The sequence below is a fragment of the Sinocyclocheilus grahami genome, unplaced genomic scaffold (assembly GCF_001515645.1).
Source record: "Sinocyclocheilus grahami isolate Dianchi unplaced genomic scaffold, SAMN03320097.WGS_v1.1 scaffold1110.1, whole genome shotgun sequence".
NCBI lineage: Eukaryota > Metazoa > Chordata > Actinopteri > Cypriniformes > Cyprinidae > Sinocyclocheilus > Sinocyclocheilus grahami.
In genome coordinates, this window is record NW_015506289.1 from 183,147 (window position 1) to 201,547 (window position 18,401).

Consider the following 18,401-nt stretch of genomic DNA (forward strand, 5'->3'; position numbering starts at 1 on the left):
GTGTGTGTGTGTGTGTGTGTGTGTGTGTGTGTGTGCGTGTGTGTAAGTCTGCTGTCAGGCTGATAGATGGGCACCTCAGAGGTCTGCCTGTGGAACAGACGGACCATGTAACAATCAAACGCCCCGCAATCGCAGAGTTCATAGATCAGACGTACTGAGAGCTGAGCTGTGACTCCTTCTGCTGCTCATATTGAACATCATTACCGCACGAGAACCATGGAGCTGTTACACATGAGGCCCGTTTAATGTACACTAGCATTCAAAAGTTTGGGGTTTTTAAACATTTTTGAAAGAAGTCTTAAAACTACAATAAAAAAGTAATATTGAGAAATATTATTACAATTTAAAATATTTAAATTTTTTCTATTGCAATGCATTTTAAAATGTAATTTATTTCTGTGATGGCAAAGCTGTTTTTTTAATGAATACAAATTCATTAAAATATATTAAATTAATTATATTTAATTATTTTTTTAATTCAAATCAATATACACATGTATACATTTTAGTATTAAAAATAATTCTTACTGTAATTATTTTTATATTATATAATAATTATTGTAAATTAATAATAAATATTATTTAATGATTTTGAAAGAAGTCTCTTATGCTCACAAGGCTGCATTTATTTAATCATGTATAATACTGTAGAATATTTTCAAAGTCAGTCACAATGACTCTTTAAAATATTTAAAACATTTAAATATAATTATTTATATAAAAAAATATTTTTAAACATTGTAGAATTTGAAATGCATTTTAAATATTGTAGAACATTTTCAGTCATTTAGCAAAACTGTTCAAAACACTTACAGTATTATATATATTTTTATAACTCTTAAATATATATTTTGAAATATCTAAATATTTTTTAAAGTATTTAATATTTTCTTTTAATAAATATTTAATTTTTAAACATTTTTAAAAAATATTGTAGAATATGTTCAAAGTCAGTTATCAAAATATCTCAAAGGGCTCACAGAGCTATATATAGTTTTATAATAAATATAACATTTTTAATAAAACATTTTAAAAATATTGTAAAATATTTGCAAAGTCAGTTAGCAAAATGGCTTAAAGAGCTTACAGCACTATATATACAGTAATTGTATACGTTTTAGAAAATATATTTTTAAATATCTAAATATTTAAAACATGTAAATAAAATATTGTGGAATATTATTACAATACATTTTAAAATTCCAGTGATGGCAGAGATGTTTTTATATGAATAAAAAAAGCATTAAAATTATGTTAAATTATGTTAAATGATTAACATTTTTAAGTGAATAAAAATTAATTAAGATTGTATTAAATGAATTGTTACATTAAAAGAAATTATATATTTAAGAAAGAAATTAATAAATGTATATATTTATACACTTATATTAATATATACATTTTAATATAAAATACTTATTACTTTAATGATTTTATTTCTTTAAATAATTACTGTAATTTAACAATATATATGATTGAACTAGAGAACTAGAGTTTACATGTTCTAGGAAAATTTTACTTGTGCTTGTAAAACTTGCCAAAAAAAGAAGAAGGTAAAAAGAACAGCATTTATTTGAAATAGAAAACTTTCACAACATTATAAATGTCTTTACTGTCACTTTTCATCAATTTAATGCATCCTTGCTGAATAAAAGTATCAATTTCTTAAAAAAAAAAAACATTAAATTTTTTCGGTATTCCTGCATTATTGTTTACATTATTGTTGGCATCAGTATTCAAATGGCACTAAACTGAATGATTAATTAGCTTTCTCAATAAGGTTCTTGTCAAACTGCTGTCATGATGGTGTTTGACCTGATTGACCTGCGTTAAGCTAGGAAAAATGTGACCCTGGAGCACTATTTGTTATGAAAGGACAATATTTGGCTGAGATACAACTATTTGAAAATCTGGAATCTGAGGGTGCAAAAAAATCTAAATATTGAGAAAATCATCTTTAAAGTTGTTCAAATGAAGTTCTTAGCAATGTATATTACTAATCAAAAATTAAGTTTAGATATATTTACAGTAGGAAATTTACAAAATATCTTCATGGAACATGATCTTTACTTAATATCCGAATGATTTTTGGCATAAAAGAAAAATCTATAATTTTGAGCCATACAATGTATTGTTGGCTATTGCTACAAATATCCCCCAGTGACTTAACACTGCTTTTGTGCTGCAGGGTCACAAATGCCGCTGTGTTGTAAATATGGTGGTTGTTTTGGCTGTTTGTGTGTGAGATCACATCACTGTGACGTGTCTGTTTCAGGCTGTTTGGCAGCGGTTTCGTGAGCACCTGTTCTCGTCTCTGTCTCTCTGCACATCGTGTTATTCTGAGTTTCAATGCACATGACAGACAGAGCGTGCTCATATTCTGTGAGGAACAGCGAGAAGCTCCGCAGGCAGGAGGAGGGATCAGAGCGAGTCACCGAGAAAATAACAAATCGCAGGCCAGAAGGAAAACACAGATCGCTCGTCTTGCTCTGCGATCCCTCCGGCTCGCTGTGATTTGTGTTTTTATGCTTTTCCTTTAAAGATGCTGTAAGCGATTTCGTATTTTAGAATGCCACGCATTAAGTGTGGCTGCTACCTGACAGATATTACTGGAATGGGTTTTGTGAGACTGACAGTGTGACAAACACAGTTAGGGAGGCAGACCTGTGCTTTTTTAGCCTATCAGAAATACTCTCTGCTTGTCAATCAATGTGCAGGTTGAGGATCATTGTGCATTTTGTCAGCTACGAAAGGTTTTGGAGAAGTTTGGTGTGAGTTAGCAAAACATCATATGTGTGTGTGTGTGTGTGTGTGTGTGTGAGTGTGAGTGTGTGTGTGTGTGTGTGTGTGTGTGTGTGAGTGTGAGTGTGTGTGTGTGTGTGTTTTATAATATTTTTAAAAATATATATTTTTAATATCTAAATATTTATAAATATATATTTAAAAATATAGTAGAATAATTTCAAAGCTTGCTGAAAAATTGCTCAAAGCACTTATAGTACTATTTAAAATATATATTTTTTTAAATATCTAAATATTTTAAAAATGTAATTATTGTTTTCTATGAATGAACTTACAAATATTGTAGAATATACTGTTTTATAGATTTTCAAAAATATATTTTATAATATAATTATCTAAATATTAAAAAATGTATTACATTTTTTAAATAAATATATATTTTTAAAATTTTTGTATAATATTTTGTATAATATTGTATAATATTTTCAAAGTCAGTCAAAATGGCTATATTTTTATAAAAATATTTAAAACATTTAAATATAATTATTTATAAAAAATATTTTTAAACATTGTAGAATCTGAAATTCATTTGAAATATTGTAGAGTAATTTCAGTCAGTTAGCAAAACTATTCAAAACACTTACAGTACTATATATATATATATTTATAATTCTTAAAAATGTATATTTTTTAAGTTTTTAATATTTTCTTTTAATATTTAATTTAAAAAAAATTTAATATTTTAGAATATGTTCAAAGTCAGTTATCAAAATGTCTCAAAGGACTCACAGAGCTATATATAGTTTTATAATAAATGTTACATTTTTAATACATTTTTTACAATATTGTAAAATATGTTCAAAGTCAGTTAGCAAAATGGCGTAAAGAGTTTCCAGCACTATATATATACAGTAATGTTTACATTCTTTTTTAAATATCTAAATATTTAAAACATATAAATAAAAAATTTAAATTGTAAAAAAAAAAAAATTAAAAATTGAGTAATAAAAGTCAACATGAAATGGGACTCCCAACCCAATTTATTCCATAATGTAATATATTTCTGTGAAAAAGAATATTCCACAAGAAAAACAATATAGTGGAGCATTTTATTTGATCAAATGCGTTCGACCAGGATTGTGTGATAAGAGAGTAAATAGGGGGAAGTCGTGGCCTAATGGTTAAAGAGTCGGACTCGTAACCCAAAGGCCCTTGAGCAAGGCACCGAACCCCCAACTGCTCCCCGGGCGCCGCAGCATAAATGGCTGCCCACTGCTCCGGGTGTGTGTTCACGGTTTGTGTGTGTTCACTGCTGTGTGTGTGCACTTTGGATGGGTAAATGCAGAGCACTAATTCCTAGTATGGGTCACCATACTTGGCCACATGTCACTTCACTCACTAAATGTGGTTCATTTAGATTTCTTTAATATCAGAATTGGTTGCAGACGTCTTCCTCACCTGTTCCAGAATGTTCTGGAGTCGTTCTGTCTCGAGGTCGATGACGAACTTCTTCTCCTGTCGCCGGTCCAGGTCTTCCAGCAGTCTTCGGTGACTGGCGTCATTGAAGTTCTCCACACAGATGGCACTGACCTGCCAGCCGTTCTGACCCGCCTTCTCCATGATGGCCTGCAGGATGGCGTATCCTAGCAACAACAACACATCACAACACTCTAATGCGACTGTGTATCTTTTCCTAAACATGCATGTTATACAGATTTGTATATTCGTAGATCTCAGTCATATCAGCAAAGAAATTGAATGGAGCACAAATAGAGAAATTTAGACTTTTAGATTGCAACGTCTACAGTTCTTCCAAGCGCAAATGATCTGATTGTCCAGATTATCAGATGATAGCTATGTACTCAATATTTGCATCATTTGTGTCTATTTTTGTAAAAAAAAGAAAGAAATAAAAGAACTCCATTATGTTAATATAATTGAATTAAATTATGCAATTTTATTCAACTACTAAAAAGTAAGATGCAACATAAATAATATAATATCTCTTTACTCTTACTGTATCAGTCAACTTTTGTCTTAATTGTCTATTTTATAAAAATATGGGAGACAAAGATGATACTTAAAAGAGGAATAACTGAGAAAATGTAAAAATATTTTTAAAAAATTATAATTGAAACTATAATTGTACCTCAATGATACTAAAAAAACACTGACTCCATTATGTCTCTCAAAGTATGACAAAAAGTTTTTCTGCAATTTTATGCAGATACTAAAATGTAAGATGCAAAATAAATCAGATAATAGCTAAATCTATTGTCTCATTTGTGTCTTATTTTTTATTAAACAATGGGAGACAAAGTTTCTCACTTAAAAGAGAAATAACTGAGAAATCCATTCAGGGTTATTATTATAGTTCAATAAAAAAGTTAACCAAAATAAAATAAAATATATAAAAAAACGTGAACTTATTTTAATTATTAATATTTTATTTTAGCAACATTTCTGATTTTAATTTAATGAGATATTACATTTTCATATACTAAAATAGCTAAAGCTGAAATAATAAAAATGTAAACTATACAGACATATTTTAAAAATAATAATAAACCATAAAAATGACAAACACAACTAATTACTAAAACTTTAACTAAAATGAAAATGAAAACAGAAAATATAAAAACGAATTTAAATATTTATAAAAACTATAATAGTATCACTATAATACAAAAATAACACTGACTCCATTATCTCTGCCAAAGTATGAAAAAATAAACTTTAATGCAATTATATGCAAATGCTAAAAAGTGAGAAGCAACATAATTCTGCCATATTCTCCTTTCCAGACTGTCTCTGTGTGTGTGTGTGTGTGTGTGTGTGCGTGCGTGCGTGCGTGCGTGCGTGCGCGTGTGTGATCTTGTTTCTACAGGTGTGTGTTTGAACTCTGGCTCCGTCTCCTGTCCAAATGTCCCGTGTGTATTCTGCATCAGTGTGCCAGTAATGTCAGCCAAGAGCAACAGATGTCCTTTAAACTGGCCTTTAGTCGCACCGCAGGACTTTGGACATCAGGACATATGCAGTGTCCAGCATCCGTCTGTGTGTGTGTGTGTGTGTGTGTGAACAGATTCAGAACAACAGATATGACACAAACCACAACACACAGAAAGACCACAGATTACCGTGAGCTCACACAAACACACACACACACACACACACACACACACACACAAACGGCACCAGCTGTGCTGTGAGTAAACACAGACTGGCAGCAGAGAGCTGGAGAATCCTCTGTACACAAACCCCAGTCTGTGTGTGGATGGACGGATGGACGGACGGACGCTTGCCTCTCGCTCCGCATGTAAACACAGCCTGTACCAGCTGCTTCTCAAACACAGCACATGTGAATGTATAGGCATGTGATGTGCTACTTCAAAGGGAGAGGTTTTGGAGAAATTTGGTGTCAGTTAGCAAAATGACTCAAAATATGTTTTTTTTATTAAACTTTATTTTTTTTATATATTTGTAAATATGTAAATCCTATCTCACAGGTAGCTCTTTAAGGGTGGCCTGGGGAGGGGAGGTATCCAAAGCACATCAACTGGTCACTGGGGTTCCACAGGGATCAGTTCTTGGACCCCTCCTCTTCTCCGTATACACAACATCACTGGGACCCATCATACAGGCACATGATTTCTTCTACCTTTGCTATGCTGAAGACACACAACTCTTATCTTTAATTTCAACCGGTAGCTGCACGGATCTCAGGCTGCCTGGCGGACATCTCGGCATGGATGAAAGAACATCACCTACAGCTCAACCTGGCAAAGACTGAACTTCTCGTCTTCCCTGCCACTCCGAATCTACAGCATGATTTCACCATCCAGCTAAGCTCATCAACAAGTACCCCATCAAGTTCGGTCAGATATCTTGGTGTAATCTTTGATGACCAGCTGACTTTCAAAGACTACATTGCAAAAACTGCTCAATCATGCAGGTTTGCATTGCACAACATCAGAAAGATCAGGAGCATGCTGCACAACTTCTTGTCCAGGCCCTTGTCATCTCTAGGCTGGACTACTGCAATGCTCTTCTGGCTGGACTTCCATCAAGCACAATCAAACCTCTACAAATGATTCAGAATGCAGTAGCACGACTGGTCTTCATTGAGCCCAAAAGGGCCAAAGTCACACCTCTCTTTATCTCCCTGCACAAGCTACCGGTTGCGGCTCGCATCAAGTTCAAGACATTGATGCTTGCATATAGAACAGCCACAGGCTCAGCACCCTCCTGCTTCCACTCACTCTTATGAATCTACATCCCCTCCAGAAGCATTAGATCTACAAGTGAGCGACGGCTCGTGGTACCGTCACAGAAAGGCACAAAATCACTTTCCAGAACATTTTCATTCACTGTTCCTGGCTGGTGGAATGATCTTCCCACCCTCATCCAGAATGCTGAATCCCTGACAATTTTCAAGTGACAGCTGAAAACTCATCTCTTTCATCAACATTTGACTGCATCCTAAAACTAAAAAAAATAAACTTTTAGTGAAATCATTCAGTGAAAATCTTCTTATAAAATAATCAAAAGTTTACTGCTTAAAAATAAACAAAGGAGGAAGATGTTTTTTGTTTGTTTGTTTAACGTTTGTTTAGCATTTTAAATTAGTTCACCCTTCGACATTGTTACAGTCATATCCTAAACAAAATGAATAGAGGAGGGAAACATTCTGGGGTGCAGAACAGAAAAAGACAAACAAACAAAAAAGCATTAAACTGAGGACAGCTCAACTAGTCACATTTAGCCAAAAAATCGCTGTTTTGAATTCAGAAAAGGTAATTTGTGTGATTCATTCATTGTGTGATGCAATGAGTTTTTGGAAAATATTCATACTTCAGTTCAAAACAGTGCTGACCTTTGACAAAAAGTGATTTTTTAAAATGCTATTTTAGTGATTTTCTAATGTCTAAATGTAAATCCAAAAGCAAAAAGTGAACATAACTGAATTGGAAACGGCAAATGAACCAATGAGTGATCCTCTGCAGCCCTCTACTGGTCATAGTGGTAATATCATGTCATTTTCATAGTATAAGTGTTCGTTTTCAACCAGGCGGCAGAAATCTTCCACTTAATGGCACATTTTCCAAGAATTATACATTAATTAAAAAAAAGATATTCTTAAAAGTGAAGTTTTACATTTACTCTTACAATTTTGTGTAAATATGTACAAAAATATGCATATTTTGAGGCAAATAAATAAAGAATACCATAGATCCCTCCAAAACTGCTTAACTCAAATGTGAGCAATATATGGCCATCATGAGTTTAAGTGGGTGTCGCACCTTTGTCACTTTTTCACCCCTGATTGAAATTTTTCTGTGATGGTGTTAGGGAATAGAGTACACAAAGGCGACAACACTGATCTTGCACATCCCTCAGCAAATCTGCAGTTGTGTACCTGGCGCTCTTGCCCCCCCTTTGCCACCCCAACTATAAAATCTTAGACACACCCCTGCATATAGGGGCATACTACAGTTTAGCATTCCGTACTGTGCATACTGTCTCATACTATTGTTTAATATTAAGCCATATGCAGTACACATTGTGTAGTAGGCAGTGTAGTAGCATTTCACTCAGTGTAAAGTCAGTGTTCATAAAGGTAGCAGTAGCGAGACTCTGGCTAAAGTGTCAAAGCGCTAAACTAAAGCGGAGCAGTAGCTGGAACCGATCGCTAACAGTCCGATCCAGACTGCCAGATGGTCCGTTTCTCGGCTAAAGTGAGCATGCCAGTAGGGACGGCTGTGTCAGTTACTCAGGGCCTGTAAGTGGAGATGTTTGCTCAACTGTGCTGCTAACATTTGATAGCCGAGCGGATTCCAGCACTGCTGTAACGGCACGCCGAACGTAAGCCTGGACGTCCACTAACCTACCGGACGCCCCTGTTGAAAAAACCAGCATATGCTTGTTAGGTATGTTTTGAAGCATGACTGCTGGTTTGAGCTGGTCCTTAGCTGGTCATGAGCTGGTTTAAGCTGGTCATATGCTGGTCCTGAGCAGAAGCTAATTGCTTAGAACCAGCACATGACCAGCTTAAACCAGCTCAAACCAGCTAAGGACCATCTTAAACCAGCAGCCATGCTTCAAAACATACCTAACCAGCATATGCTGTTTTTTTCAGCTAGTGATCCATAGTGAAGCACCGTGCAACTATCCTGAAGTGGCTGACAGGGGGTAAAAAAAGAAAAGAAATGAATAACCAACAATGAAGAAAGATGCTCCCCCCCCCCCAAATTAACAGCCTACAGAAACCAGCTTTCTCTCAGAAAGCGCATGTATGTCTGCAAGATGTCTGTTAAAGATCTCTTTATCTGGAAAGCATCTGCTGTGTACAAACATCTGATAGACGTCTTAAAGATGTCAGTTTTACATTCATTCTAAATCACAAGCATCTTAAAGACATCTTCTAAACGTCTATTTGACATCTGATAGGAAACGTCCCATAGACGTATTGCAGATGAGCAAACGCTCTAAAAAATAGGTCTTGCAGATGTAAATACAGACGACAAATAGACGTCTCCATGATGTACGTGTGCTATCAGGGTTGATTTGATAATTCAGTGCAGTTAAACAAGTTGGTCGATATTACGAGAACTTGCAATGAAAAACTGATGACTGGACTTGTCTAATTTTTATCATTTTTTGGTTTTAAATCATTTGAGGATACAGAGCGAAATATAGCTGTGTTTTATTTCTGAATGAATCGCTTTTGAACGAATCAATGATTCAAATATCCTTTCATAAAGACAGTCACTACAGCTTCTTTCTTGAATGAATCATCCGTTTGAATAAATTAAGTTGAATCATCCATTCATAAAGTCACCTGCTTCATTCTTGAACGAATCATCCGTTTGAATGAATCAATGATTCAATGATCCTTTCATAAAGACAACATTTACTTGCTTCGTTCTTGAAATAATCAGTTGTTTAAATGAATCGGTTGAATAAATGACTCAGTGACTCACCCATTAAGACAGTGACTTGCATATTTAAACTATAATTTCATATAAAAATAGTAATTTCATATTTAAATAATGAAAATGTTATTAGTTTAATAAATATTGAATAGGTTGAATGACTTACTCATTTAATATAAAATAATAATAATTTCAAATTTGTAATATTTATTTTTTAAATATTTATCTGAATGAATCAGCAGTTAGAACGAATTGGTTGAATAAATGGCTTCAATTACTTATTTAAAGTAAAATTTCAATAAGTAAAATATTAATTTTAATACAATCTCATAGCATTGTTTATGCAGCTGTAAATGTTGCTTCTGTGCCAGTTTTGCAATGCAAAAATGGATTTTGCTGATACTGATTGATTTTTTTATTTGGTAACAGAATATAGTGTCTTAATATTATAATTTATTGATTAAATATAAGAATTTGACATAAAATATGACACGCACATTGAATAAAGATAGAAAAAATTATATTGAAAAGGTCAAATGCCTCTGGAAATCAGTTTAAGGTGGCAAACGTGGCCCTTAACGAAAACATGAATTTCTGTAACTGCAAAATACCAGAACATTTTGAGATATTTTTTATCAGTTTCACACACCCTTAAGATCTACACACATTTCTGTTTATTTCTTCTCTGTTTTCTGTGGAAATGTACAAAGTGTATTTTTAACAAGCTTTTCATTGTCAGTCAAGCTACAAGACAAACTGTGATTGGTTGTTTTACGTGTCAGTAAATTGTCTTATTTTTTTTATTCTTGCTAAACTAATCTGCAGTATGGGTTTAGTGTTCATCTGTGAATAGATATCTTTTTTCCATATCTGCTGGCAGTGATGCTAACATCTCCAGACAAGCCGGACGTTCCCCTGCGATCAGCCATTTCACGTGCATGAGCGAGCGATCGGAGACGTTTTAGCAGACAGATCCGCAATGCAGATCTGCTGACGGAGGTGTGAGGTCAAGCCGAGTGTCTATGAGTCTGATAAACCTCCTCAGCACTAGAATCAACAAAAACAGGAGGACAAAGGCAAAACCGTCAGGAAAAACATGCTGCATCGTCCTTGGAATCGATGCCAACTCCAGATGAAGCGGCTCAAGATCAGAATAGCGTTTACGATTCACAAAAATAATTGCTAAAACACTTTCTGAGAAGTTGGCACTAGTTAACCTCCCTAACTGACTAGTTGTTTTTGAACAGCTAGTTGATTAATCAACCATCCTGGTCCATCCTTAGTTTGTGCTGTAATGTGTAGTGTTATTTTAGTATTATTTATATACTATTACAGTTTTTATTAATATTTTGACATATGTTTTGTTTATATAAAACTTTATATTTATATAATTTTTTTATGTTTCTAATTTTTAATCTGACTTTTTAATAATTTTGTCATTTTTTAAAAATATATTTCTATTTCAGTTTTCCAGTTAATAATTTTAGTGCTTCAACTTAAACTTAACCTAAACATTTCTAAGTTTTGTCCAGTAAAATTTTTTTAATCTAAAATATATATTTTAAGCATTATTTATTAATATTACTTTTATTTATATATTGACTGTATTTTATTATGTTTAATATTTATATTAAATTATATATATATATATATATAAATATATATATATATATATTTAAATTTTTTTTATCATTTTGCCATTTTTATAGTTTGATTTTATTTTTAGTACTATTTATTACCATTATAGTAGCATTAGTAGTGTTTTATTTTTATATTTCCAGTTTTTCTTTTAATTTTAGTTAAATTTTTTAGTAATTTTGTCATTTTCATATTTATTTTTTACAATACTATTAGGTTTTTATTTCCTTTTTCCAGTTAGTAATTTAAGTGCTTCAGCTTATTTCAAAACAGAAGGACAAAGGCAAAATTGATGGGAAAAACACGCTGCATTGACCTTGGACTCGATGCCAGCTCGGATGAAGCGGCTCAAGAGACTAGCAGTCAAATTCAAACATCAGCACTTATTAAGCGAGGGAGGAGACGAAGAAAATGAAGATGAGGGAAGAAAGCGGATGCGAGTGGATCCATTAGCTTCTCTTTCTGGCCTTTAAGCAGGAGATCACGGATGACTGGATGATTGGCTTGCGGCCCGCGTCGCTCTGGGCTCGAGGATGAGCAGTGGACCGACAGCAGGCAGGAGATCTGGGGCGCTCTGTGGCCGAATGCTGGGCTTAAAATGGGCCGATGAAGAGCAAATCATATCAAGAAATTCTCCTTTTCTGGACAGTGGCCTGCCTGACTCGCACACTCAGGTCCTGCCTCACTGCGGGGCTCCCATGATGCCAGACGAGAGAATTAGACCGCAGCTGTGACTCCAACACCAACGCCAGCTTACAAACGTGAGTGCTTGTGCAGATTCAGCTGAAGCTTCAGTATATTTATGTTTATCAGTCTGTCTTTTATAGAATTATGTTTCCAATATGAACAACAGCAATCTGCTTTTAATCCCTGAAATATCTAAAAGAAATGTTTGACTAAGTGAAAATTTGTTTATAAGTCAATACATCATTTTTTATTTCAGTTTTTCAGTTAGTAATTTTAGTGCTTCAACTAATTTTGTTTAAACTAATATTTATTTTATTTTGTTTTAGTATTATTTATTACAATATTAATTTTTTATGTATTTTATGTATTTTCTCATGTATTTTCCTTTTTATTTTAATTTTAATTTAATTTTTAGTAATTTTGTCATTTTTATTATTTGTTTTATATTACTATTTAGGGTTCATTTATTTTCATTTCAGTTTTCCAGTTATTAATTTAAGTCCTTTCACTTATTTTAGTTAGTTCTATATTTTGTTTAGTTTAAGGTTTTTCTAATATTTATTTTATTTTATTTTATTTTAGTATTATTTATTACTAGTATTTTAATAAGATTTAAATGTATTTAAATTTTTATATTTTCAGTTTTATTTTAATTTTAGTAACTTTTTTTTGTAATTTTGCCATTTTCATTTATTTTAAATTTTTTATTTCAGTTTTCCAGTCAGTAATTTAAACTTTTTTCTAATTAAACTTAATTTACTTATTTGCCTAGGTGTCATTTCTCATTTTTGTTTAGTTTATTTTTCATCTAGTATTTATTTTATTTGATATATTTCATCATCATTTCAACAAACAAAATGTTTTAATAGTTTTAATTAACGAGAATAACCCTGAATGTGTAACATTATTTAAATGAGTCCCTTCGTTCAGTTTTTCTCTGTGGATGCTGGGTGTTTCATGTTCAAAAATTATTGCGATCTAATCATCCTTAGGCCACATGCAAACAAAAAGTCTCATAATGTTAAATCTGTTTCTGTCTCGGCTATTTGTTCGTTTTTTGTCTAAAATGGTTTAAATTGGAACTATGTAGCAAACCGAACTGCAAAATTAATGAACCTTTCCTAAAGGTTTTCTGTAACACTCCTACTGCTCATTCATCTCTGCTCTCTGTCTACAAAGATTGGTTGAGACCATAGACTGTATAAAAGCATGGACGTAGTGTCCGTGACGTCACCCGTAGGTTTCTGAAGAGTGGTTTTGAAGCTCAAAGTGGGCGGAGCGGACCGTCACCATCTTGGCAGCGCGTCACCGTGTGTCACTCCCGGATAATCGAAAATGGGCACAGAGGCGGGAGCTGGTTGCTGAAACCACGCCCACCTATCTCGATGGTGGTGACAGTAGTGGTAATCCACCTGTCACTCAAGTGGCCACTCCCTTAATTATGCAGAACTTTAAGGCTTAATATAATTTAAACGGATGAGTTATAAAAACATTCACCCCCCTCACAGTTGTCATGAAGGGCAAAATTAGCTATATAGACCAAAATAATTTTTTGTACCAGGCTGTAAACATTTTTATCTGCTGTAAAGTTGGCCATTTTAACATGGGGAGTCTATGGGACTGCCTCTCTTTTGGAGCCAGCCTCTAGCGGCCAGTCGATGAATTGCAGTTTTAGTCACTTCCGTGCTGGCTTCACGAGAGAGAGCGGTAGGTTGCCGCTTGGTTGAGACAGAAGTTTGACATGTCAGGCCGCTCAAACAAACAAATCATTAAACCAAGACACCAGAAAATGTTTAAACAACCCAAAAATGGCTCTTCATGTTTGTTATAGTGTCCTCTTTCAGTACGGCTGCATGCACAAGTGTGTGTTTCTTACCTCTGTCGGTGTCGTACAGGAATACGAAGCGGCTCCAGTCATAATGGTCCAGGAGGCTCAGTAACGCCCCGCGGATGGACGGCCGCAGCTGAAGCACGAACTGTGTCTCGCCCTCGGCAGGGAAACTGGGCGTTACCAGAGAGATGTGCAGCGCGCTGCAGAAGGACGTCAGAGTGTGGACCGAGCGCTTATCGTACAGGCCGAAGATCGCAAAGACTCCTCGCGAATACTGCGAACAAACTGAGAGAGAGAGAGAGAGAGTCAGTTCAGTGTTACATACGATGCACAAAGAACATACTGCATAACACAGTAAAGAACGAGAAGAAAACACAAGAGAGAAAAATGTGCCCAAATTTGTCATATTTCACCCCAAAATTAAAAGAAATGCAAGTAATGAAAAAATTAGAAGCTTTAGAATTTGTTTTATTTTTTAAAAATGTTTTGCATTGAGAGATTATTGTCATGACAATATTTCCTCTCCAAACTTTAATAACTGTAATACATCCAGGTGTTTAACTTTTCTGTATTTTGTCTAATTATTCTTAGTGATGATTCTAATTAGATTTTCATTAGCGTTATATATTACATAACCTGTTTATTACGGTGGCCGAGAAGTGCAAAGCAAATCACAATTCTGAAAACAAAATAACAAATTACAAACGCAAATGCAAATCTAAAAAACAAAATAACAATTCAGAAAGCATTATAACAAGTCGGAAAACTCAATGACAAATTTGAAAACAAAATAACAAGTCAGAAAACACAACGACAAATCCGAAAACAAATTAACAAGTCCGAAAAAACAACGACAAATCAGACAAACCGGAAGAGGTAGGTATAGTTTGAGACAGCGCCATTGGTTTGGGATTACTCACCGCTGACTGGACGAGACATCTGTCAATCACCGTATACAGAGAAGAACCAGCCGAAGAACAGCAGAGTCGTGGTAGAAAGTTCGGAGATGGTATTAAAGTAGCTCAGTTTAAATGTATTGTATGAATTGCCCTTACTCTGGAATAAAAAATACGGGGTGTCTATTTAGATTTACTTAAAAGCAGCTATAAATCATCAGCTCCAGTGGTGCAGATGGATAAACACGGGTTGTTGGCTTTTTGACGCGATCGACCCGGGTTCGATCTCGCCTTTTGCTGAACTTTTTTTTTCACATAATTTGTTTTTGAATTTGTCGTTGTGCTTTCTGACTTGTTATAATGTTTTCTGAATTGTTGTTGTGCTTTCTGAATTGTTATTTTGTTTTTTAGATTTGCATTTGCGTTTGTAATTTGTTATTTTGTTTTCAGAATTGTGATTTGCTTTGCACTTCTCGCCCACCGTAGTTTATACTATATATAACATTTTATAATATAAACATACGGAATTTAATACATACCTGCATAAATTTGAGACATTACAATAAATACAGCATTGACACCAAATACTTTCTTAGAAATGTAAAATTAATTAATAATTAATGAATGATTAATATTTCAGATTTGCCATCACAGGAATAAATTACATTACAATTACAAGTTCTATTATGGTAATATTGTAATAATAATACTTAATAATTTATATATAATTTCTATTTCATAAAAATCATTTTATATTTATATATTTTTTAATAATTTAATATATGTGTGTGCACGTGTGTGTATTTATATCCACTTTTTTTATTACATTGCATTATTACTGAGATAAATTGAAATAATTTGAAATATGAATATGTTCTTGACAGTTTTTTGTGAGACTGAAGTTCAATAATAAACAAAATTTTCCATGTTTTCCTGAGCGCAAGTGAAAGAGAGAGACTTCAGTAGTCAGTGTTTAATCTTCAAAGGAGTCACACACACACACACACACACACACACACACACAGAGTTTGTCTGTCGCTTCTTTGATGAAAGTTTATAACGTTGCATTTTCTGTCGCTTTCTATGAATGACATACTCTAGTTTTCGACTGTAGGATCAAACAGTCTGTTCCTGCACTTCTCTTTTATTAGTCACTCAGGTGTTTCTGCCATAACAGTCTTTCTCAGAAGCTCATTTTTTATAATGCACTGTACGAGTGTGTTTGTTTAAGATGTTAAAGATCTGTGTGAAAATCTCTCTGCGTCTCACAATCAGAGTTTGTGAGAAATGTGTTGAGTGCTTCGTGCTGTCAGATGCTCATCCTCCATCATCATTTACCGTCTGATTCATCGACAGACCAATTAATGGGAGGACAAACCGTCTGTGGGTTATTTATAGACTGAACGCCACTCTCTACTCAGAATATCAGCGGCGGATGGTCGCCATGGAGATACAGGCAACAGTTAGTAAAAGTGCTGTGACGATCAGGATGGACGGATCGTAGAGGAAGGTATGGAGGAGGCATGATGAGGAGTTTATTTATACAATGTTAACCTGAAAAACCCACAGACTTACAATGAAAGAGGGATGCGAGCCACTGCCTAGCAACAACCCAGAAACGCCTAGCAACTGCATAGCAACATGCCAACAGCAACAGCTACCTTAGCAACCACATAGCAACACCCTGACATCAAGGCGGTGAGTTTTGCAGGTATCTAGTAGGTTCATATTATTTCCAGCCCTCAAAAAAAGTTGTCGGAGAGGTGAGAAAATTACTGTAATTTGATATAATTTATCATCAAAATTTTGCATTATTAAGTGTAATATAATATAATCAGATTCCAAAAATGTAACTTTTTTGGATTACATGGTTCCAGATTATTCACACAATGGCATTCAATTATTCACAATTTCTAAATATTCTACTGTGTGTCATATAATTTAGCTTTGAATATTCACAATATAGAATGACCATGTAAATGTCATGTATATTTGAATTTAATTAATTTGCGGTCCATGCTTCTGAATTGGAGGACAAAAGCACCTCTCAGTCAATCACACAATGTTAATTACACAAGTTACTAAACACTCCGATGTATAACTGACATCAAATATTTACCCCAGTTTGGGAAACCCTGGAGAAATGTAATGTTAAATGCATTTCATGATGTTGATAACAAAGAATGAAATATATTTTATATCTTTTTTTATATATAATGATAATCCCATTTACATCTGCAAGTTATGGCAAAAATAATCCAAAAGTAGTCAGAATACGTTACCTAAAATGAGCAATCTAGATGACATTACTGACTACAATTTTCACTAAAGTTAACTAAAACTGATGAAAACTAAAACCATAAAAATTTTTCATGAAATAAAAGGTACAAAAACAACTTAAGCTTATTTTATTTCAGTCAGTTGCTGATGCAATATTATATATATTGTACATAGTCAATAAAAAAAATTCTACTTAAAAATTTAATGTTTAATTCAATGTATTGTTTGCCGATAATTTGTGATTATTTGTGCAAATTACTAGCAATTTTCTAGAGTGAAAATAGAGTCGAAGTAAATCCTACACCATTTTTTCATAAAAACAAAGTTTAACTTGATACTAAAATAACTAAAACTGAAATATATATATATATATATATATATATAAACTACATATAAAAAATAAAAATGAGGAAAAACAATCAAATTAAACTAAAACTTTTTAAGTAACATAAAAATATAGAAATATAAAAAACATATAAAACATAAAAATAAAATCTAAAATAACTAAAATGTAAAGTAAAAACTAATACAATACATTAATACATACACTGATGTTTTCATAATCTGTTATTTAAATTATTAGAACTAGTTTTTATTTTAATATAATCAGTTTTCATTTTAATTTTAGTTTATTTTGCTAATAACACTCACTTTTCACGACCCAATCGATTCCAAATGGATAGAATCAAGTCTTGTCCTACATATTTCTTCTTATTGAATGTCTCGTTTCTCTCAGAATTACGTCAGGATAAAATGGGTTGTGAAAAGCGTTTCATGTCGACTTCAGTGGCATCAGAGACATCACTCTCTCTGTCTCTCTCTCTCTCTCTCTCTCGCTCTCTCTCTCTCTCTCTCTCTCTGTCTGTCTGTCTCGCTCTGTTTCTGTGTTAAAAGAGGCCGTTTTAACAATGTCATTCTGTGACTGTTATAGTCGCTCGTCGTGTGGGGAAAAAGAAGAGCGGATCTGTGTCTGAGGCTCATGTTTGTGTGTGTGTGTGTGTGTGTGCGCGCACATTTTTTAAAGGGGTCATATGATGCGATTTCAATTGTTCCTTTCTCTTTGGAGTGTTACAAGCTGTTGGTGCATAAAGAAGATCTGTAAAGTTGCAAAGACTAAAGTCTCAAATCCAAAGAGATATTCTTTATAAAAGCTAAGAGTCAGCCACGCCTACCTAAAACGCCTCGTTCTAACACGCCCCCACATGTCTACGTCACTATGTGGGAAGATTTGCATAACGCCGCCCAAATGTTCACGCAAAGAAAGAAGGCGTAACTTTTATTCTCGCTGTAGTATTGTTGTTGCCGCCGTCATGTTGTGAATGCGCTGTGTGCTTCGTTGTGAAAGCGAAACTACTTTGTTTGGTCTTCCAAAAGAGGACGATATCCGCTTCGTCA

General features: G+C 33.7%; 1 protein-coding gene across 5 annotated transcripts in view; it reads right to left on the reverse strand.

Moving 5' to 3' along the window:
* Nucleotides 1-18,401, reverse strand: part of LOC107566895 (glutamate receptor 4-like) — an 86,717-nt gene that overhangs the window by 54,758 nt on the left and 13,558 nt on the right. For all 5 annotated transcript variants that reach the window (XM_016252457.1, XM_016252456.1, XM_016252455.1 and 2 more), the window contains exons 3-4: nucleotides 13,876-14,115; nucleotides 4,201-4,385 (exon numbers count right to left, since the gene is read on the reverse strand). In XM_016252457.1, coding sequence (XP_016107943.1) covers nucleotides 4,201-4,385; nucleotides 13,876-14,115 — 425 coding nt within the window. The remainder of the gene's footprint in view (nucleotides 1-4,200; nucleotides 4,386-13,875; nucleotides 14,116-18,401) is intronic.